Here is a 24,707-nt window from a genome sequence, read left to right on the forward strand (position 1 = left end):
AAAAAAGATAAGAGAAAATTTTCTATTCAAGAAAAAAATCGGTATAAATTTAAATAATGTGTAATAAAAAAATATATAAAAATTATATTAAAAATTGTTTAAATATCGTCGAAAAAAAATATATAATTATATGTTTACGAAAATATAATTTAAAATATGTAAGATTTGTGTGTTTTATATCATTATATAAGGCATTGTCTCGAGAGTGATGTGATCATACATTCGCTCTGGTACATGAAATATGTATTATCGGTCGCTCGTTATCGTAAATACGTTGGAATTAATATACGGCATGACATAATTCCCGCGACGATCGTAAAAGCCGTGCGTAGCAAATTGCTGTTGACGGATCAATGCGTGTCCCGGCACGTCGTCGTTTCGTTCGACGTTTTCGAAATGTGAACGGAAATTGCGGACGGTTGTATAATAATCGACAGCATACTAGCGAGCAGATCAAGGCTCGTGACGCGACTCGACGACCTCATTAAGTTCTTCTTGTGTATAAAGCGCTTTCAAAGCAGCTGATGATACATTCGGAAAAAAGTTCGTGACTCCAAAGTTGATAAATAATGTATTTTTAAATTGTGAGGAATTTTTTTTTAATGTCATACATATTTAAAAAGAAATTATACATTCACTTGAGTTTACTAAGCCTTATTAATCTTCTTAAATATCTTCGAAACTTAAATTTCAAAAGGAAATCGAATCAAGTTCTGTAACACGCGAGAAATGCGAGGGAGAGAACAAAGGCACGGACTTTGCAGAAGAAGTTTTCATCGAGATACGCGAGGTAATCCGCGAAGGAACGAAGAAAGGAAGCCTTCTCATTGTCGGATAAAAGTCCGCGGGGCGCAATTTCCGAGACCGCGTGCGTCCGCCATCCGTAAGGATAATGATGACGCCGAAGGACCACTCGCTTTGTTTCGCACAAGTGATCTCGTCTCATTAAGTCCTCCCTGGTGTAACTTTTAGACCGATAATAAGGAAAACGTCGTATTCTCTCGAATTGACGGAGAATAAAAAGTCGCAAGAAAAGGACGAATGCGCCCACCGAGGGTGAACGTACCCTCGACCCACACGGTATCGCTGAAAAGGGGGACGAGAGGGAGGGGAGGAGGGGATAGATCAGACACCGAAAGGATAAAAGAGGATCGCGCGCCCTCATCGATCCCATCTTCGGAACTCTTTTCTCCAAAAATAAATCCGATAATCCGTCGTCGTCGGCTAGCCGTCTGATAAAATATCGTCCCCTATCGATCGGCTCGCGAGACGGATCGTTGCTCGGTTGTAAAAATATTTCTCCAGCTTTTGCGTCGTTAAATCTATTAGAGAGAAAAATTACGCGTTACAAATTCAGAATTCGTCTTCGGATGAAAGACACAGATCTTTCGTCCGGGCAAGGACAAATATATGGACATACGGAGTTTTATTCGACGAGGCATTAAATTTTACAAGGCGACATCCTCGCCTCCTGTCGAAGAGACGATAAGCTTCGCGTCCCTTGTTCTTGCCCTTTTGCCGCGGAAAATAAATCGCGGCCTGATTTATGGTGGAGTCAAGTCAGGCTGTTCGGAGAAAATAGTCGACGGGAGCGAAAGAGCGCGCGGCTAAACTTGAAAGAATCGGACAAATTTCTCGCGTAGCGTCAAGCTGTCGCGATGCGCATCGATTTATTTCCGTGAACGCTGGCTAATTCACGTGCTCGCGCCGGTCGCTAATTTACAGCACGCATCGCAAGAATACACGGGGCTAATATTAGAGTAAACGATACGCGCGCGCATACAACTGTAACAGGTTTGCCGATGTCCACGGGCATCGGGTGGAAAGAGAAGGGTCCAGTAGTCTGCACCTATTTCGAGAGCACCTCGCGTAGACAGTAATAAACTGCCGTTGTTACTTACACCGTTGGCATTCCCGGCGGACAGCGGATTGTCGTTTATGACGCCCGAAATTGTTAATAAAGAAAATCCTTTCTCGACTTGGATCAAGAGTCGCGAGCGCTACTCCGGATATTAATAGACCGAGAGCAATAAGCACGCGTATATCCATTTTTTAAATCGCCAAGTAAAGTCTAAATTCTCAATTTTACGAATATTTATCCAAATTTTTTTTTTAATTAAATCTGATTTATTATACATGATTTAATTAAATCAGCAAATTCGTTCGTTTACTTATAATTAATAAACAATAAATAATTTAGAAAAAAAAGATAAAATTTGGCAGCGATGCTTTCGAATTATCTCGAGAAGCAGCTATTGAGCGAGAACAAGGGGAAATATACAGCCGTGACAAAGGAAAGTGCGAAGAGACGGATATTTATGGTTATCAGGGAGCACGTAAAATAGGCGAGTCTATGGAACAATAGTCCTGGCCAACGGCCAAACGTATCTCCGGCCGATCTCGATGCGCAATATATAGGAAGAAACAGGCGGAATTTGATAATACGCAGTGAGAGAGAACGGCGAAGAGATAACAAAACGAGTTTCTAAATTTGCGGCCGTTATAAATAAGCATCCGCAATTCCGTCTCTCCTCCTCGGGGACGCACCCGCGCCACCAAAAATAAGTCCGAGTCCACGCTTAATACGCGAGATACTAATTTACACATGGCCTTCCCTGATTCAACCCTCCCTCCCCGGCTCGCACTGACCTTGCGAGGGGCCCGAATCGCCATATAGGTGTTTGTTCTTCTTAGTCTAGTGAATCGATGACCTGTTAATCTTTATTCGTATCATAAATACGCGATCGTGACTGGACAGCCGATATGTAACTGCGGATTTTAAAAGATTATATTCCGTTGTATCGTATTGGCTCATGTTTCAATACTACATTCGCAGACAAAGGATGTGAAATAAATTTTTTTTTTCTATCGATTCTATCGATTTTTCAGTTGTTTCTTTTCGCGGACAATATATTCTATAAATTTATTTAAATTTCAATTTATCTAATCTTGTATGATATTTTTATTTTTATTATAAACAATAAAGGATATTTTTTTCTCTATTAAATGCGCAAAGAAAAGCTCTAACCAACAGTTATTATACATACATATATATATATATATATATATATATATATATTACATGACATATTTTGTGTATGTGTGTGCTGGTGGTTGAAGAGACACTTGGTGGACAACCAGTCGGGTCAGGATACCGCATTGCGAGCGAGTGGTTAATAGGTTAACGGCTACCTCCAATTGGTCGATGACGCTGTACCACCGTGACGTCACGGGGAGTGCAATGACTCTGTGACGTGGCAGCCAATACGGTGCAGGCCAAGCAATGCACGGAAATATAACGCGCGATCTCTTTCCCTCTTTCTTGATCCACCCTCCCTGGTTGCCTTCTCGGTTATCTTACCCCCTCTCTTCCTTCATCCCTCTTCAGTCTTCTTTCCATCCGCTGTATCTTTCTCGCCCTTCCTCTCTTTCCCTCTCTTTCTTCGGGATTCGCTCCCTTTTCATACTGCGCTTTCGAGACCTGGCCTCGCAAGCTCCGAAAGCTCGACAACCAGTGACACTTGCCAGAAATGATCACGTGACCGACAATCCGTCCAAGAAAATGTCATCGTACGACGTAGATAAAATTCGATAGAGGCTTCCCAGTTCCCTCTCTCTCTCTCTCTCTCTCTCTCTCTCTCTCTCTCTCTCTCTCTGATTAATCAATCTTAATTATGCGCCAGAATGTCGCATACTTTGTTGAAAAGATATTTTCGTCCACTTGCGGTCAGGGTTAGAGCTTAGGCAGTTTAATCATAACCCAGGAATGTAATAATTTTGGAACACACAAGCCTTAGAGATCGGATGTAAGAACGTCGAGAATGTCCCACTTGACTTGCATTCATCGCCCAAAGATTCGAATCTATTTGCATAGAATCTATTTACATCGGAATAACATCATCATAAACGACGGAATGCGCATCATTAATTTTGACACATTAACATCGCGGTATATTAGATAGACACACACACACGCGTTTATGTAGTCGAGCATTTTTGTCTGAAGCACTCGTAAATTCGTTTCCTTAATTTTGTTACATTTAATCTTTTATAAAGAACAAAATCCGTTTGCGCGAAGGTAAATGGCAGAACAATATTTTGACATTTGTCTGCTCTTCGAAATTATTGAAGCAATTCGCAGAAATAGCCGTCATTCTCTCGAGGATTGAGTTAGCGTCAAACTATCTGCGGAGCAAACAAATATTGTATCAAACTTTCGTCTCTCGTCGACGAACGCGTCTGTTGCTTGCTGCGAGACGAGAATACAACAGTTCGGTTTCTCTATTTTCTCGTTACCTTCGACCGTGCACGCGAAGAGTTCTTTCAGAATGATCTCGAAAGTAGCAGACGACGCTGTCGGCAAGACTAATTTCGCCTATGATAGATGCACACGTGGCTCTTTTCGCTCGAATAATATATGAATAGGAGTCATTTTCTTTCGAAATAACGATCTTTAGACGATTGTCAGCGCGATTGAACGAGCTTCTTTCCAGACACGGACTAATTTCGTCGTGCGGAAAACAGTGTGATTCCGGCCTCTCCCTTATGAAAGGAATGGATCTTTAAATGTGATAAAATTAAACGCAACATTTCGAGATTAATAATGAAGATGAGATAAAAAATGCACGCTCGATATCTCCTTGAGAGAGATCCAAAAGTGGTTCATAAAATATTTTAACAATATCGGATGTTTGCCTCCCAGTTGCGGTTAATGCTATAAATCGAGTAATATTTAATAAAGTTTCTAATACATTTTGAATTATAGGTTTCACGTATTACCTCCGTGATAAATTATTATTGACACAATGCGTGGAGCATTATTGCATTCTATTTCGTATATCAATAGACTGCGCAGAGGATTTCTATTATAATTTCGAATATAATCATCGAAATGTAATAAGATATTATTAAAGCCACGCTCTCGCTTCTCAGAAACCTTACAAAAAAATCTTAGACGGTAAGCTACTTTAAATTCATAACTGCCATCCCCTCTTTAGAATAACAGAATGTATTTCTTCGTTGACTGGATCCGAACAAAGAGAAAGCATGATGAATTTTTCAAACAGAGTCGCGATTTAAAATCAAAAAATGTATGAAAGGGAGAACCTTGAGGCTCTCGATATGAGATACTCGGTATGACAAAAATTTACGAGACGTCGGAATTTTGTCGACTCGCGGAGATAGCAAAGCTCAATAAAGCTCGTTACATCGAGCTCCTGTCAGAGAAGCTTCGTAAATCACGAGGATGATGTTGGCAACTCGATTCTACGAAAGACTTATTCTGCCATACGGATTCGCGGGAATACCACAACTGATGGGGAAAGTCCGGGAAGCTGGGACTTTTTTTGCTAGCGTCGCGAGATATTTTGACGCCCGGTGATGAATATTAATTACGCGTTTGTGTAGTAAAAATATACATTGAGAGAAGTAACCGTGACCTTCTCGTCAAATATATGTATTATGATGTATAAATAAAGGGAACCGGTGGGCGAGCAGAAAAACTAGAATGTAGCCCCAAATAAAACTAAAGTTGACTTACAAAATTTAAGAGAGAAAGAGAAATGTAAATATTTTATTTTAAATATATTTTCTTGCAATATTATATCTTATTAGCTGTTATTAGAATCTAATGCTCGAAGAAATTACATTATGGTTTGAATAATCTTATCCCGATGTATGTGAATCGCGAGACAAAAATTAACAAAATAAATTTTTCATAAATTTTCTTGACATGAATTTTTCTTAATTGCCTAAAATTTCCTCGACACAATCGCACGAAGAAGAATCTAATTTCACTTTCGCAATGTTACGGCCGCGACGGTGGCGAAATATATTTGAAGCGTTCTAGGAAAAAAGTGTAGGAAGAGCGGTATAAAATATAACGTTAATTATATTAAGAGAGTAAGTAAATTAAACCTACAATTTCGCGGGAATCCATTCCTGTTCCTCTTCCGGGTTCTCCGCGTCGCAGCTCATCGCTCGTTCTTATTCGCGCCAATTCCCGGCGGAATTGAGGGAAGCCTCGCATGAACAGGCCGGAAATCGATTTCGCGAGGAAGGCGGAATCTCTATAGCGATCCCGAGGACGTATGAGTCTCTTGTCGGAGGCGCGATCGAGCTTACAGTTTCGCCGGCGTAATATAAAAGATTCACAAGCAGATCCCGCGCTATTCGCATCGCGCCGCTCCCTCGGGACGCTGAAATTGCGGTCGTGCTTACGTGACTTTCGTGAAAATTCAACAGGTAATATTCGTAGATAAGCGTGGAGGAATTTTTATTCATCTCAATATAATAATGTTGTGTGATCCCATTATAACAGATTTTTCAAAAAAAAAAAAATAGTTATTTATCTCTTCGAATTATAAAATTAATGTCTTTATAATTAAGATATTTAGTTCGACTTGCATATTGAGAGATTTTATATAATGATAGCCTACTCATAATAATAGGATAATTGTGATGATAGTTGTGAAAGAATCAAAGTTTTAAACATTTTACAGTTTGCGCTGAAAATCGATATAGATTTTTCCAGAGTACGAGTTTTATCCCGACGCGCAGCCGCGAAATCGATATCGGAAACTCTGTTTGCGACTCGTGGAATTTCTTCACCAAATGGATTAGAACGCAGTGCGCGAAATTGCGCATTCGCGCCAAATACGTTGACACTTTTCAAAGGGAAATCGCGATTTTGTAAAATAATAGCGAGGCGTATTTAAAGCATAAAAAATGCTACTTTGAGATTTTCGTTCCACTCTATTCCGTGTGCGCATATTCTCAGTAGACAAAGAAACAACTGTAATTATAGTTTGCACGTGCCGGAAAAAAGAACGTAATATCACACTCTTATTTCCTTAGGTAGATAATCACATTATCATCACACGCAGAGAGTAATAATCAGATTTCTACATTTACGTCATATATAATCTTTTTAAATTTCTGAGAAATTATGTAAAAAATAGAAAAAAAATGTTCTTTAATTTTGCTTTTAGCAGTTCATGATGTGGTACATTAAAATTATTACGCTAGTGCTTTTCAGCGTATTGAAAATTGCAAGCTATATCAGCGAATCAAAAAATTGCGTCATTTCGCCAATCATATACGTGCACCACGTAATCACAATAGCAGTTTCTTTGTTTGCCGTAATTTAATCAAGCCTGCCTTTCTAATAATTATAAAAATTTATTTTTAATCCCTCCGCAACAATTTTTCATGAACCATTCGATACATCCACTATTTTACGCGACGAAACGCACCGAGAGAACCGCAAGCTCGATGAATCTGCCGAAAAGTCACTCCAACATCTCGCGCGATCGAACGGTCCAAGCATAAGCAAAAGCTTGGCTCGCTGCCGCCGCGAAGACTGCAAGCTCGCATCTTAGGTGGTGCCGTCGTGCCGGCCGGCCGTTTTCCCCGGCGATGCTTTCGAAATCGTGCCGCGGGTCTGCAGCCGCGGGCCGTACAGGAGCCAATCGACCGACCGGCCATGGTGCGAACGCCACGAACGCCAGTCACCACCGGGTCGTTGTCCTGTGACGCCACAGAGAGCTTTGTGGCCCGTGCCCGAGCTTACAGCTATCGTCGCTGCCGATGGCGTTCAGTGGAAGGGGATAGGGTGATGGAGGGGTAGGGTAGGTTGTCATGACGTCACACGTGGTAAACGCCACCGGCGATGGACCAAAGGCGCGCGCGGGTGGAAGGGAGGGAGGGAAGGAGGGAGAGAGAGAGAGAGAGTCGGTGCGCCGTTCCGTGATGTCATTGACTAAACGGTAACGTCGTCGTGTGGGAGAAGGAGAGACACACGCGAAAAGAGGGTACAACGGGCGGGGAGGGCAGGCAGGTGTTTTAGGAACGAGAGAAGGAGTTGGAATACGAGCACGGGGCTATTTTTGGACGCCTCAAAACACGCCGTCCTCGCGGCCGCGAGCCGCGCGTTGCGTAACTACGTGGGAGAGCTTTTCTGAAGGAGGCGTTCGCGCGAAATGGCCCTTGCACAAGAGGAGAGATGAACAAGAGAAATCGAGCGGAACGGAGGAAGAGAGAGAGAGAGAGAGAGAGAGAGAGAGAGAAACAGAGAGAAACAGAGACAGAGATAGAGAGATGGATGAATATCCATGGTGACATAATTACGCGTTTGATTGATTCCGCTATTTAGCCTGAGATGATACGGATTTGTGGAAAATCGAGCTTTAATGCGTGGAATTTAAATCAAATTGTGTTTAAATCTTTTCGTATATACACGCTTTGGAAAAAAAAAAACAGACCAGATTTAACGCAAAAGATTTTTCAGTCAATTTGAAATTTTTATTATTTCTGTAGAAAAATATCGAGATATCGTGAATTAAAGGATTGAAAATTAATAAAAATAAAATTAAATATTCTTTCGTGTATATTAAATTAATCGATACGATTTTGGAAAACTATAAGTTAATTTAACAATCGTTACTAGAAAGTTTCCTCGTCGAAATGAAAACGATTTGTCAGAGATGTCTCTTTACCTTTGACAGGTTCGCTCCATTAAACGCGAAAGGGCTAGCGTTAACGAACATGTCTATGACAGGATAATTGATATACACTCGCTCTTATCTATCTGCAGTTTTCGCAACCCGGGACTATTAATAATCGTTCTTTTAATTTGGATAAAAATTTTTTTCCGCGTCATATATACGCGAAAAGCGAGTCCGTCAATGATTACCAATTATATTTTCATCTCGGATTCGTTACAGTCGCGATTTATCTCTTCGCGATTGCGCTATTTATCTTAATGAACTATCAATGAAAAGAAATGCAGCTACGTATTTCTTCATGACGCCATCACGCATTTATGAATTTATCGTTCGTATTTTTAACAATTATAACTGTTATTTGCGCCCAGCACTTTACTTTTTTTGCTTTAACATCTAAATGTTTTAATTAATGGATTTTAATTTTTAACTTAATTTACGTTTTAAAATTTGTTTACCTTTTAAAAATATTGCAAATATTTCTTTTTACTCTTCTCATAATTTTAAACTTTATAAATATTGTGACGCTACAATTCAATCGTTAAAAGTTTCGCATAATTAGCCAACTGCAGTCGTATCTAATGCATAGCGCAATCATAGTTCGAAACTTGACACAGTCCATTGATTAATTTTCTATGCCGGCAACTGCATCAATATAGGTAGATATAAGAGGTAGGTGTATAAGAGTCCCCATGCAAGGCCGCGCGTTATAAAGTTCGCGCTAACTCTCATGAAGATACTCTTTCCATGTTTCATAAATCGATTCCCTCGAGCCAAATGCAAAACGACGATCGATGCGGTAAACAATTCGATAGTTTTAATCCTCCCCGCGATTGGCTTTATTTATTCATCCCACATATTGGAGGAAAACATAATCGTAAAGAGAGAAATAATCCGCCTTAAAATTGCATTATATTTCCGAAAGCAACACAAATCAATCAAAGATAAATAACGCCAAAATAAAAATACACGAGATTTACGTAACCTCGAATTACATAACTACGATTGGAAAATCGCCCGGATATCTCGAGCGAGTGTCCTATTTTTCCAGCAGACTTTTCACAGAAATTATCGTATATATTCTCCTTCGGCTTGCGGAGTGGCCGTCAACGTTACATGATACGCAGACGCTCTGCGAAGAGAACGAGAGTTTGTTATTTCAACAAAGGGTAGGAATCACCGGGGGCATCTAACTATTCCACGAATCTCCTACGCTAACATTCGCCGTGTTTTCGCCCCGGCAAGTGTCAAGTGCAGGCTGCTCCTCGCGCCTTTCATTCCATCGACACTCCTGCTCTCTCTGTGTAGTGCGAGATTTAATTAAGCCTCTTAATTAACGCGTCTCGCGCAGCGGAGCGAAGTGCCCGCTCGTCTCTTGTGCCCAAGAGAGAAAAACACCGGGAAAGTAGGCGATCTTTTCATTCTGTTGCAGCGTCAGCGCGACGCTGAGAAGCACGAGAGGAGAGATGGGAACACGTTTGTGCTAATTGCGCTGTCGCAGCAGTCATTAACTCGAGTAAAAGTAACAATTACGTGCTTTGTTAATTGATCACCGATAGATAATTATCTACTACATAAGGATGACTGCGTTATTATTACGCTGATTGTGTGTCCCTGCACGTTTTCTTTAAAGTAAAAAAAAGAAACTTTCGCGGCACTGATTTTTTTGTTCATGGAATGGAAAAGAGTTCGTTATTTTCTTTTTCATAAAAATATCGCTCGAAAAATCCGGAAAAAGTTAAGCTAGCTGTATGAATCTACATGACGGCACTTGAGAAGTGGGAGGTTCTGCACTATGACTATGATAAATTATACAGTGCTGACTATTGATTTCACCGCGGCTTAAGGTCAGACACTACGGCAAAATCGAGTTCCAAGTAACCACTGGCTTGCGAACAAATTCAATCTTTTTGCTCCAAATAACGGAGCTCTTGACATCCGTCTTGCACGTGAAAAAGTCTCGTAGCTGATTTGCTCCGAAGGAAGAAGCTCCCGGATAAATACACAGGTTCAACACGTAATCGTATACAAAAAATTAGTATTATAAAAATAAGTATAAAATGAAGCATTAAAAATCAACATTAAAATCGTTTTAAAAATAATCGTGTGTGAAAGAAAGTAATATTTTATCATCAAACTCAGCAATTTGAATTCAATTTAAGGATATTAAAGGACGTTTTTGTAATAATTTTCTAATAACACCTATCTTGGAAGAAAGAGATCCGGGATAGAGGACGGCGCGATGAAAGATGCCTACTACATTTGCGACTTTCCTACTAGCGGCCGATAAATCTCTACGTGCGACAACGCGTTATATTGATTTATTTCCGCCGGCGATAACCGTAAAGCTAATGCGACACTTTGTGTTTATCACGGCCAGTACCACGACGGAAACGTGCAAGGCGTCTCTGTGACATTATCCGGTAGGCGCAAAAATATTGCCATTAAAACAATGTGAAATTCAAACGACGAGAAATTAAGAGTATCCGGATTTCGCGGAAACGATTTTTAGGTTGAAGTATGTTCCCTTCTCCACGTATCTTCTTTTCAACATGTAAAAACACGCGCAAGGACAATACCGTTTTAAACACATCACCGTACATTATGCATGCATGACAAACGTACAATTGAACTGTCATATATCAAGTGAAAAGTTAAAAGGCGCGACTCCAAGTATTTTTATTTACACGCTTATGTATCCGTACATAAGCTGTATCCTTTGTCATATAGTCAACATTTAAGTATATCGGAAAAATTTACACAATCCAGATGGGCCGTCTCGTTATTCTCATAATTCGATATTTTTAATTATCGCGATATAGCGAATATGGTGGCGAGATAAAGGGATAATTTTCGGCTGCCGGCGATTAAGTGACTAATTGACAGATCATTACTCACCGTCCTTTCTGTAGTAAAGGATCTCGAAGTGCTTTTCGACGCCAGCGGCGAGGGCTTCTCGCAGGGCCGCGACCGCGTGCGGTGACGTCATTGGTCCATGGAGGAAGTCGCAGACCGCCGGACGCTGCATCACCTCGGCCCTTGAGAAACCCGTCAGCCGGCAGAAACCGTCCGAGCAGTAGATAATGTGGCATAGTCCCTGTTGCGCATTCGCCACTAAAAAGCTTCGATCTGCAACGGAGCAAGTAGAGGACGATCAGTTTAAACGACCTACCTACGCCTCGTCGTTCTTGACGAATATTGGTCTTGTTTTTTCAACCTATATAATGAGATTCCGAAAGGGAAAAGCAAACACGTGGTATTTCGGTTGCCTAATAATAGCGACGGTCGCGCACGCTTCGTTAAATCCGCCGAGACTTCAATAGCTCATTAAGATACGTAGCTACGACGTATTCTGGGAATATCTAAATTTAACCAGATTCACCGTAAGCCTACAATATAAGATGGACGCTACGCTCGTTAACAATAAATCCGGTAGCGTCCTGCGCATTTATATTTACTCTCTGTGATCGCTCATGCATGAGGTCGCAAATTAACGCGAGCTCTGCCATTTCGCCTACGTACGCGTATATCTATACTTTCAGACAGTCACGGATGATACCCAATTCTAAGGAATATAACCACATTGTTTTTCCCTTTTCCCAATATCATTTTTCTCGTTTGGGTAAACGCTTCCGGCAGCTCTTGCAAGCCCGTTCCATCGTATAGCGAGCGAAACGGATTTATCGCAACGCGCGCGCCTGTACGAAAATTTCACGCGTCATTTCTCCTTGCTGACGCAATAACAAAATATGAATATACGACCGGTCGTACGTCTGGTCGATCGCTCCCGTGGATATTCCAGAGATTCGCGATCGTCCTGGCAACGCGCGGATGGCGAAATCGCTAAAATTCGCTCCAAGCGCGGTGACCTTCGTCCTAAATCCGGCCACAGCCTCAAAGTGAACCACCATAAAATATTTCTGTGCCGCGGCCATTAAAGCCGTCTGCCACGCGACTGTAAGCCGGCTTCTCGAGACGGCATGCTCTCTTTTTCTCTCTCTCTCTCTTTTTATTACCCTCTACGTGCCTCGTCAAGAGGAACGCGAATTATCCGACACTGGATACTTTAGCCGCATAAGTGTTTGGAATCGCCATCGCGTCTTTCAATATAATCGTGCTTTAGGTTGAAATCGACTTTATTTCCTGTTGACAAGATTGGAGTGCGGCACGAGTCAGCTGGCGACGCCGCCGCCGCCGTCGCCACCGCCGACGACGCCCGACACTGTCGGTCATTCCAAGAATTTATATCGAATGCATGTGACTCACTCGAGGCTGTTATGCTTCGCAAATGACATTCTACGTAGATGAATCGCTTTCAAGAGATGCGCCCGGGGCCTTCTGTTGGTCAACAACGCGAGTAGACAATGTTGAAGTGGAAAAAGACCGCGACTCGACAGACGCGGCGTACAAATCTTTCGGAGTTTGAATTTTTTTCTCTACGCGTGTAAAAAAAAAAGAAAAAAAAAAAGAATGCATATATATTTCATCTCGCCTCACAATCTAACACGCAAGATCGCTAGTGAGAAAAGAAATTCTTATAAATCATGATGAGAAGAAACGAAAACGAGTGGTAATGTTCTATAGGAAGATAGTCGAGCCAAGAACGCGAGAAATAATGACTCACGGATACGCGAGACTGCACGAAAAATTCACTTGGCCGCAGAAATGTTCTATTTTAACGAGATAAGCACATTTTCTCTCCGCGTACACGGTAATTCTTCTCGCGCAGTCGCATTTCGTTACGGAATTAATTAATTAGAGGCAGCGCGCTGTTTGCCGAGCCGCGGATAGTCGCGGTCGTCGCGGTTGACGTTTGTTGGGGGAGAAGAGAACGGATATTCCCGCTCGTTCGAATATCTCGCCGAGTGTATGCGCGTAGAGCGCGCGATCGAGATATTAATACGCGCGACCGTTTTCAAGTGCATTTCAAGAGGCCGGCGTTATGGCGCACCAGAATCCAGGAGAAATGTCAGTCGCTCCGAGCGTCGCAACTGCTTTGCGTGCCACGGCCGCCACCGTGCCCTCATATTCCACCGCGTTACGTACCTGAGCATTCTGCGAAGGACAATTGGGTTTAATGAAGCCGAAATTGAAAATACGACGGTACGCGCGCGCGGTATGCGGAACGTATATAAGATTAATCATTGGCCGTCGGATGTCCGGAACAACATCACCTTGCATATCGCGTGACTGCCTTCCCTCTGTGCCGCGTGTTGCCGCTATGGATTACGTCTTATTGAATTACTCCGGAGATTGACTCTACTCTGTCGTTTGCCGTAACAACGTGGCGTAATCATCGCAGCAATAAATTCAACTACCAACGCGGATTAATCAATTATTGCGAAACGTAGTGTAATTAATTTCGATTAAGTAAGTTTTAATATTCTCGCGCCAATTCAAACATGCACATATACGCAGGAACGTAATAATTATTAATATCACAGATTGCATAATATAGCGTGTGTATGTGCTTGTTTATGTGATACGCTGCGTGAGAAATTATTTTTAAATAAGATATAATTATTTTTAAATAAGATATATTTTTAAATAAGATATACCTTCCCTCACTTCATAAAAAAGATAATAGTAAAATAATTTTCTAGATGATATATCGCATGTGCGTATACAAGGTGAGCCCCATTGTTCCGGCCAGACTTTAAGGTTTTATAGGAAATTTAAATAATTCTGAACAAAAAAAAAGAAACAAGAAAAATTATTTTTTAAATGAGATGATAAATGATCAAAATGATTGTAGTTATGTTCCATAGGTTTTGAGATATTTATTTCAAATGTACAAAAAAGTATTATTTTGGCTATCAACGGTAAAGCTTTTTAAAAATACTTTTCATTTTGAAAATATTCTACAGTACTATTTTAATTTAAAAGGAAGAGTTATTTTATTTTTTATGAAAAAAAAGATTTTTATTTTTTATTAATTTTTTCCAAAAAGTTTATCAAGTTTCATTTTCTTTTTATTTTATTTTCTTTTCACCTTCTGCTCTTTCTTTCACCTTCCAGTTAGTGATTGATTTAAATAATGCAAAAAAGTAAATTTTTTTTTAGTGGAATAAGCAAGCTAAACATAAAAAATTAGCTAAAGTCATAATAGTATTAATGAAGAGCATTTTTAAAAAGCTCTACCGTCAACAGTCGAAAAAATATTTATTTTGTACATTTAAAACTGATTATCTCAAAACCTATGAAACTCTATAATACAACTTTTATTTCGGTACTTTATATAAAAAAACACATACTTTCCCTAATATTTGTAAAAATGTATAAAATAACTGTGATTTCAAAAGTTTTTGGGCGCTAACTTTTTAAGGAATTTCTTTTTTCGATCCATGCTTATAGGAAACTTTATGTTCAAAATTAAATTTCCTATAAATTTTCAAAATTTGACCGGAACGTTTGATACTACCCTATATAATAATTTAATTCGGGAAATATAAATTTCTCACCTATATGATTAATCATTTAATTTCCGCCACGTGGAAAGATAAACTTAATATAGAATATCTTATCGTGTTAATAATTAAACAGAGATATGATACTCTTTCTAAATGTAGATGGGACATAACGATTACAAGGTTATAGTCTTGATTAGATCATTTACGATTAAAGATATCCGAGCGGATTAATTATTGCTCGCGTTTCTCTCTCTCTTTCTCTTTTACATCAATCGTACTTCATTTCTTCGCAAAAGCGATCGTGACATAGCACATGATAAAATTAATTAACATTAAGAAGCGCGTTTGCGAATGCCATCATTTTGAATATTGCGTGACTGGGCTCTCTTAGTCGATGCTTGCGCGAGATTACGACACGGTATTACGTTACACCGAAATGCTACTCAACGTGCAATTTTGATTTCGTGCCACTCAAGAAATTCTTCGATAATCGTTATTATCAACACGTCTCAATTAAAGACCTTTCAATATCAAAAATTAATCATTATACGTATATCACGTCGTTGTATCTCTTGCCTCCATTCTTCAATCATAACTTTTACACGGATGTGGGTGACGCAATAATATATATATATATATATATATATATATATATATATATATATATATATATGTTTTTAATTTTATATCCAATAATTTTGCAACAGTACTATTTTATTTTTCCGATAAATCTAGAGCGCCAGATGCATCTGCCGTCGAATGATCTGGATAAAGAATTTATGACTGCCGAGAAAAACGTTACACAGAAATAGAAGTTAGTGCAGCATCTCTTTCTCTCTCTCTCTTCCCACACGAGCAACAATTTTAATTCAGTTGCAACTAATGGAGAAACATTGTTCGCTGCCACGTAGGCGAGATTGATCATTTACATTTTTCTTGCATAATGCGATGAAATTGCAAAGGCAATCATAAGTTCGCAGATATGATTATTCTATCAAAGGGATGTCTGAACTTTAAGTTCTGGGGGAGACTATGATGCTGGCCTACATTTAATTTTGTTTATATTAGAAATTTTTATTTTTCTATTTTATAGAATGTTATAAAATTTTTTTTATTTTATTAAAAACAAGTAAAAGTAATAGGACATAATATAATTTGTTATGTAACGCGACAATATGATAAAATAAACGAAATTTTTAGTTGCTGTAAAAAGGTATCTAGATGCCCGCTCTGTTTCGCATCGTATTTCGCTCATTATCACGGGTAAAACTCCGACGTGTGCTGAATATATAGTTCGCCAATGCTTATACTTTCAAATTCGCACGCGCGGATGTAATTAATGAAGCACTTTGCGATAATGAATTACATTTTCGCTATTACAAATGTAACGCTTCGCATTATCGTTGATGCAATATCCCCCGCTTACGATTTTCCGAGCTTGCAGCTTCAATTCTATCCTATCCCCGACTCAAATAGCATTTTCTCTCATTCGACCCTTACCGAGGCTTTTCCGCGACTATAAAGGGATCGCGAGAAAAATCTACGATGCATCGGTGAAACTCTCGCGATAAAATCTCGCCGATAAAAATCCTCGCGTGACAAAAATCGCTTCAATGAGTCGAGTTTAAAGAGGAACAAGCGGCGAAGAGGCGTCAGAGTAACAGCGTAAACGGGGACCACCTAGATGTAAGACCTCTTTTTACCCGGCAATTTTATCGGTCGTAGATTAGAAATAGAATTCGCCGAGTTCGCATCTCGACGGCAGGGCTGTTGTGGCCCTTTGCCAAGGATGTCACTCAGCTAAGTTACTTCGTCATTCAACGTACTGACCGCCCTTGTCTCTTTGAACTGCTAATTTGATCGTGAACGACTTGCGTATTGTGTTTCTCTCTTGCAACGTTTTATTTTTCATAATCAATTCTCGATTGATCCAATTAAAGTCGATTTTTTTTTCTTCATATTTATCGCGATACTAATAACTTTCGAGATATTAAAAATAAATATATAATAAAATAATATATGATAAAAAATATAATAAATAAAAATATAAATATAAATTATTCTAAGATTCTACGCTTAAGGAATTTAAGAATGTAATTTTATATATTTATATATTTAAATTCAAACATTTAAAAAAATTAACATTGATTAAAGACATAATCTTGAATGTAATAATGGAGCAAAATTTAAATCATGCATTTATGTGAGCGTATGAATGTTTCAAGACACAGTCTTAGTCGAACAAGTAATCGATGTGTGTGTGTGTATGTCTTCTCGACTAGTCGCCACTTTTTTCCTCTTCATATCGTTACTCATCGTTGTGTTTTGTCAAGTTCTTCCGTTCGTGGGGGGACACCGACGAAGAATGCAACTCGTACTCGGTGCCAAGAACGCATTTGCGCTATAAGCTCGCGGCACAGAAGAAAATAGAAGTTCTACGAAAGAACGACAACTTTAAGATCTGCGAGATGTAACTCAGCCATCGGAATATTTTGGGCGACTGCGTCATTAGGCAAGAAACTTCAAATGATCTTAGCATTTAACGAAGGGAACATGTATCAATGTTGATTCGGTGTAGCATAACATTAACGGTTTTAACTTCAACAAATATCACGTAAATCATTGTATTTTAATGCAATAATCAGCACATTTATCGTCCATAATATCTTACCAACGTATGTGCATAAAATTGATTCAAGATTCGAGTTAAACATACGAATCCACTTGATGCGGAAACGGGTTTATTTTGATTCGCGGAGAATCGCGAATACCATCGATATACAACGATAACAATAGTATTAAATCCACGACTTTTCTTCAAGGAAAATAAAAACCGCAGGGAGCGTTTTTTTGGTATTCGATAAAAATACAGAGATGCATCTCGCGCGAGTAAAATAATAATTTTTATTAGCGATGGCTCCAAAAGTGCGTACAAGGTTGATGGACGCGATTCAAAGGAAATCGCGGCGAAAAATAATAAACCTGGCGATCTTGAACACGAAACTTGACTTCGAAATTGCAAGCGAATCGCCGAGAGTGCCATAATTAAGGTACATCCAAGCGATTCGATGACATCAAAGCAACTCGTTAATATGAATCGCAGCGTTTCTGGTAAATGCAAATCCACGAACGTAATAGCATATGCCAGCTAATTTCCAAGATTTAAAATCTTTGAGCGCATTTCCGGAATGTATAATGAGATATAATTGCAAAATTCCTTCACAAATAGAAACTTTATACATTTGACGAACAATCTTTTCCGTGACTTCTTAATTAAATAATTATGTTTAATTATATAAATATAATATAATGTATCTTCTGAGCATTCTTAAATACTGTCGCATATATGATATGATGATTGATATCTTCAAATATATAGTGACAGCGAAATGGTTAATTTTTTAATATTCACGAAAAAAACTGCATGATACGCAACAGCATTTGCTACGCCGCTGCACATTCGTACTAACGCAATCTTCAAAGCTGTTGGATCCCGCTGGTAAAAGGAAATATACCGAAATTAATGATCTTTTCCACGCCTCTCGCACGATCGAATAAAATAAACGATTGATCCATCTGGTAGCAGCGAGAGACGTTACACAAAAGAAATCATAAAGTCAATGTAGGTGCAATAATTTATTTCATTAGCCGTCTGCGAGACATATTTTCACATATGTCCGTGACACACGAGCAGAAACTCTTGAAAATAAAATCTCGTACGCGTTAGTGCCAAATTAAACAACGTCAGTGTTTAATGGTGTCATTATTACAAGACGGCGATGCGGTGCGGGTCAGAAAAAGCGTGCGATAAATAAGCCAACATCTCATTTCCACGCAGTATTTTACAGAAAAACATCTTTTTAACACTTAACAAGTCTGAAAGTTCTCACTTTCCTTTAAGTTTATTTTCAATGCGGAAATATCTTTCGCTACGCTCTGAATTTTTTCAAACGCCGAGTAAAAGCGATTTTTGACGTGTATTTGAAGATCAGAAAATTGGCATGTCTGATTGAACTTTATGTGCCAAGTTCGACACATGCGTGCCATTCTACAAGTCCGCGTAGACCTTTGTTTTTTGCCAGAATATAAAAAATCTCGCATCGCGAAAATATGCGAACCATTCGGCGGCGGTCGACGACAAATCCGGTGATTTATCTGTCGTTCAAAATTCATCGTGACATACACAACATATGTTTGTCACGTGGACGCAGCAATCCCTCAATTGGGATTAGAAATATGTCTACGCGATTATATAATTTTTCTATATTTTAAAATATTTTATTCTTGTCACTAGAAAACGGTCAGTGTAAATATATATTCAACAATCTTATTTTGTTTTATCTTTGAGCTATTTTTTACTAACCTCGACCCCGAGATCGACGGCGTCCACGCGCCTCAGCCAAGTGGTTACATATTCATCAGCATCTTGATAGTAAGGTCATCGGGAATGAAGTAGTAAATGATAGAGATATATATAGACAATTTTAATACGAGAAATTAAAACAACATGGAATTTTCGCGCTCGTACATATATGTGCGCTGACAGATTGTCGTCTTCAAGTTCATCGGGGAAAGTATCTGTACGGAATAGTTGTCATCGCAAATCATTGACACCCGTGGAAAAAAAGAATCTGGCGGATGTTTCTCGAGGAGAATTTTAAATATCCATCCTGGCGACTGTCCAAAGTTTCTGGACGAATTTACACGCGCGTACATACGCTCGTCACGCGACGGAAATCGTGAGCGAGATCGCGCGAATCCGCCGGCAATTCGTTGTGATTTCCGTCAACTCGCCGGAGTCATTGTCATCGGCGGAAACTTTCCCTCCGCGTTCTCTGCCGCAGGGGAGAAGCCGCGCGTGACTGTAGCACTCGTTTCTTTGTGCGATTTTCGAGAGGCATAATACAAAAAAGTAGGTCACCCGCGAGACTGTCGAGGTCTCGCGCGATCTTTAATCGACCCTGGATCCGCACGATTTGATAAATCAGTCCGCTACCTTGCGCTATGTAAATCTTTCCGAGATGCCCGGAGATGAAAAATCACACACACACACACACACACACACACACACACACGCACACATGTACACACACATACTGGCCGTCAGGCGCGACAACAAGTAGTAAAAACAGAAAAATGAGCGATTACGTGACTTATATAAGAAGTCTAAATATAAATAACCGATCGCTGAAAGCTACGTTAATGTTATATTACATAATTTCACGTGCAGAAAAAATTGTGCACGTAATTTTGTGCACAATTTTTTCTATCACGTTCCTCGACGACAAGTAATAGTGCTATACGCAAATGACGAAATGTTTTCCATTTTAGGCGAGGCGGAAAAGTGAATCAAACGGATGTCGTCAAAGTTGCCAAGCGACGTATCGAATCAACGTCTCTAATGGAGATTTCCGAGGCATACGTGAACATTGGATGTGTAAAAGCTAGCTTCATGGAAAGCGAAAACTTCAAAGGGGTTGAAAACGCGGCGAAACTTAAGTGGCTGATTGATCTGCCGTAACAGTGACTTTTAACGCTCACACAGTCGAGCGCGAATGTCAGAAAGGACTTTCAGATGGCTAAATAAAGGATCGCTCGTTCTCTTAAAGCCGATTATGCCAGCCTTGAACAGCTGTGTTGAATCTAATTTTCGTTCTGCATTTATATTAAAATTATTATTTACGAATTTATAATTTCATTAGTATATAAATGACATAATAAGGAACGATATTCCTCAGCATTGTTCGTGCAATATATAATTACTGGAATAAATCACATGCCGGTTTGAATCGACCGTAAACACGCGAGCGCGATTCCCGTGAGTGACAGCGCGTCTATTGCCTCTGTCGACAAATAGGAATGACAAATCGCCGTCTATTGTCCCGTAAGATTAAGTAACTTCGAGATAAGAGACGATGATAAAGCTCATCAATGAAATAAAAAAAATTCTAAGCGCCGTAATTGTGTTGACTTTTAATAGCCTCGTACACGAATAGGGAAGCTCCTGTGTCAGGTTCTCGATGTCACATGATGTGATATTGTCGATTATTGTTGATTCCTATCTTCCGCTGTCTGTCCTGTGTGCGCACATTTTAGAATATTTGTCAAACGAACGTAGTCCGTCCTTGACACATATGACATTCGAACGCGACCAATAGAGAAATAAAAATTAACAATTTATTTGCAAATAAAATCGTCTTTATCAATTTATAACTTGAGCTAACAGAGGGAACTATAATTTAATATTGTTATTGACAACAAGAAATGTAACAAATATTATTATTTAATAATAATGATAATAGGTTCAGAGTTCACGAATAATACAAAGTGCAGAAACGCGAATAAGAGCGGTTATTAAGTAAACAAATTTTTTGTTGTTAAATTTTAATGCATGTTTATTATTAAAATTTAACAATAAAAAGTTTACGCAATAATCGCGCTGTGGCAATTATTTGCCAGTTTCTTCATTTGATATTATTATTCGAATGAAACTTTTTTAACGATAAACTTGAACTGCTATTATACTTTAGGATGCTTCTTGATCGGTTCTTTGTGCGTACAAAAGGTAGCGCATATATGTAATATGGCACGACAGACTTTTATATCGGAGTCGACATTTATACGAAGAAAAACGCTCTTTTCTGCATCTAAAGGTCAAAGAGGTATAACTTTGCTTTAAACTTTTACAAATTCCATCAAGTCCGCAGACCCTATTATAGCAGGAAAAAAAAGTTAAGTATATCCGTCGGGACCTTAGGTAGAGAATGCGCGGATCTAAGTTGAATCGGGCTTGGAAAACCGGCTGATTATGTTGCGGGGGAGTAGAAGAATCGAGCGGAATTTGATATTGATCCGGTAAGAAGATTCAATTTCTTAAAAGTTCGCCGTTGATTTACCCCTTGAAATTGTTTAATTTTTTTTTGCGACGCGACAACGATGCAATTTACGGCGAGAAACGGATCGACCCTGCGACGTCGTGTTCGATTACCGTTGAAGAGGACAGGTGAAGAGTATCGAGCACATGTGAAATGCGATCAGTCGTAAGCGTCGTTAGGTCGCGACCGAGAATGGTATAAGGAAAGAAAAAAAAAAGGGGGGTAAACGCGCCGACCGGGTACTGTAGAGGAGATGTCAGATTAGAAGCCGCGACACACTTGACTGGCACACATACATATTTTTTATTACATAAATTAGCGCACGAAGGTCTTCTCTCTGGAGGGAAGTTATCGCATTAATGCCTATTACCATGCATCCTGACGCGACCGAGTCTGTCAAACGTGATTTCGTCGCATGAACTTTCCCCGTCAATGTCGACGAATTCGCGCGGCAAGGAGCGAAAATTGAACGAGCTTGATCGCTATCGGCGCGTTGACACAAAAAATGACCTTTGATAAACACGCGAGGAATTCTTCGAGGAATTTACACTCTTTCGCGGTAAACATCGACTTTTTAAATTTCTTTCGCAAATTATTATGTACGCGCCAATTAGCGTTCAGATTGTCGAGAGCCAATCTTTTTTCAGCTAAAATATATTGAAAACGTTTCAATTTTCGATACAACAAATGATATTTAATTCACATTTTATAAAGTAGTTAATTTGATATTTAATGACATTTAATATTCACAACAAAATAAGAAAACGATATATTGATAGGAAAAAGCTTAATATTTATTGCCATCAAGAAGAAATTGTGAAAAATGTGATCTTGTTGAAAGAAAAATTGCCCGTCGCGATATTGTAAAAGTTGTTAAATCAATATCGATATTGAAGAAATTTAATACATAAAATTGTTGTCCAATCATATTACGAGCTTCACTTTTCTACCATGTGCCAATAAACTTGACATCTTCGCGCTCGATATAGTCTCATCGTTCAACAGAAACGTTTCCAGACGTTTATTTAACGATTAAGGAAGACTAATGTCGCATTCGCTATACTTGCCGTGTGACATTACTTACTGTGTCGTTTATTAAATTAAGCTTAAAAGTCGAGGATTCTTTTGCAATCTGTGCAAAGCGATTTTGTTCATTACCAATGTGTACTAGTAGTTTTATAATCGCAACAAAAAGAAAACGTATTGCTGAACCTGAGCAGCATCAGTATTTCGAAATTATCCAATTATATTACGAATCTTGACTCTGCTTTTGCTCCGACGTGATCAGTACGTACAATGACTTCGTACAAAAAAATACCTTCAATAAAGTCGATTTAAATTGTCAAAATATTTAAATAACAAAAAATCTAGGCACAAATTAATAATACACATATTAAAACAAAATTGCATGTTTTTTTCTGTATGTTTCTTATTTTTCTTTTTTTCTCCATGAAACGAGTTGTCTGCGCGAAGATAAAAGATGCGGAAATAAAAGCAAATGCGATAGCCTTCCTCGGTATAAATTCTAATCCTCCATTCAAAGAATTCTCCGGCCTTCTTGAACAATTTAATTCCAACTAACCATTGAGAAAATGCAAGCTGCAGAATCGCATTTACGGCTTATATATCCGTAGCAATGTTTAAAGTATGTTATTTAAGAAAAACATAAGAAAACGTAATATATGTATATATACAAACAATATTAAAATGTGTAAGGAAATAAAAAAATAATTTCTGTCTCAGCTACTTCACTTGACATATATCTACCATAACGTTCCATATTTAAAGAAACGCAGATTTCCTTGCAAACTCAAAGAGATTCGATATTAACTACGCGCAAACGCATATATTAATATTTAGTTATGACAATGAGTTTGTGCAGTATACCGCGTTTTTGTCAGCTGTACGATAATATCGCATCATAAATATGAAATAATATAATCAGCTAACCTTGAGCAATAACATCAGTTACAATCTAAGCACATTCAAATTTTATAAAATTTTATGTAAAAATAGCCTTAAAAAAAATAGCCATTCGATTTTGTTATCGGTAAAGAATTATGAAGTACACGACACATTTCTCTATCACTCTGTGATACAACGTGTATGCGCATCTTTATATTACAATGTCGTATATTAAGGTCACACACTCACAGAATATATTCTTATCTAAACGAGCAATCCCTTCAAGCCCACTATGTACTTGTCAGTAAATCGCGAATATGCAAAAGAAATCGTTGCTCGTCTCTATCGTATTCCTATATCTCCCTTCCCTTCTCGCAATCAATTCGATCCCCCTTCTCGCGATCGTTCCCCGACTCGAAGCATTTCTCGAGTGATATTGCCAGTGACATGCATTGTCCCATTGTGACATAGAGCTACCCCTTTCCTCCATTTAATCGAGCCCTTCCACACTCATTTCGTACCATAGTCGGGATGTTTTACATAATATTGAAAATGAACCTCCGACTCGACTGCCTGCACGTTCCGCATATTTCAACCGAGGTATTCCTTAGTACTTCGATTACATTTTCGCGTCTGTCAGAAGAGACGAGAGAGAGAGAGAGAGAGAGAGAGAGAGAGAGAGCAGACATACATTTTTAGTTTTGACCTTTGAAGCGAAAACCGAGAGAGGAGAGCGAAGAGAGCAAAGCGCAAGCGACATTTATATGTAAACGATTGCGTTGAAATTATTAAACGTACCAAAATACTTTGGCTTTTTTAAATTAATGTAAAATATGTTCATATTTAATTTCTACTTCTTGTATAATATTATCGTACCAGCGATCTTGAATAACTAATCCTCACAGCGCGATAATAAAACACCGAGTGTATATAATATTATGAAAATTTATGATAATCGAGTGAGAAATAATATTCCGCACTCGCACTGATACGTTCATTAAAAATTTAAAGCCTCT

General features: G+C 38.9%; 1 protein-coding gene across 11 annotated transcripts in view; it reads right to left on the reverse strand.

Moving 5' to 3' along the window:
* The window catches only part of LOC126850793 (potassium voltage-gated channel subfamily H member 6), a 98,695-nt gene that overhangs the window by 69,059 nt on the left and 4,929 nt on the right, over positions 1 to 24,707 (reverse strand). For all 11 annotated transcript variants that reach the window (XM_050594118.1, XM_050594110.1, XM_050594111.1 and 8 more), the window contains one exon: positions 11,400 to 11,630. In XM_050594118.1, the coding sequence (XP_050450075.1) occupies positions 11,400 to 11,529 (130 nt within the window). In that variant the 5' untranslated portion in view covers positions 11,530 to 11,630. The remainder of the gene's footprint in view (positions 1 to 11,399; positions 11,631 to 24,707) is intronic.

The sequence above is a fragment of the Cataglyphis hispanica genome, chromosome 7, assembly GCF_021464435.1.
Source record: "Cataglyphis hispanica isolate Lineage 1 chromosome 7, ULB_Chis1_1.0, whole genome shotgun sequence".
Taxonomy (NCBI): domain Eukaryota; kingdom Metazoa; phylum Arthropoda; class Insecta; order Hymenoptera; family Formicidae; genus Cataglyphis; species Cataglyphis hispanica.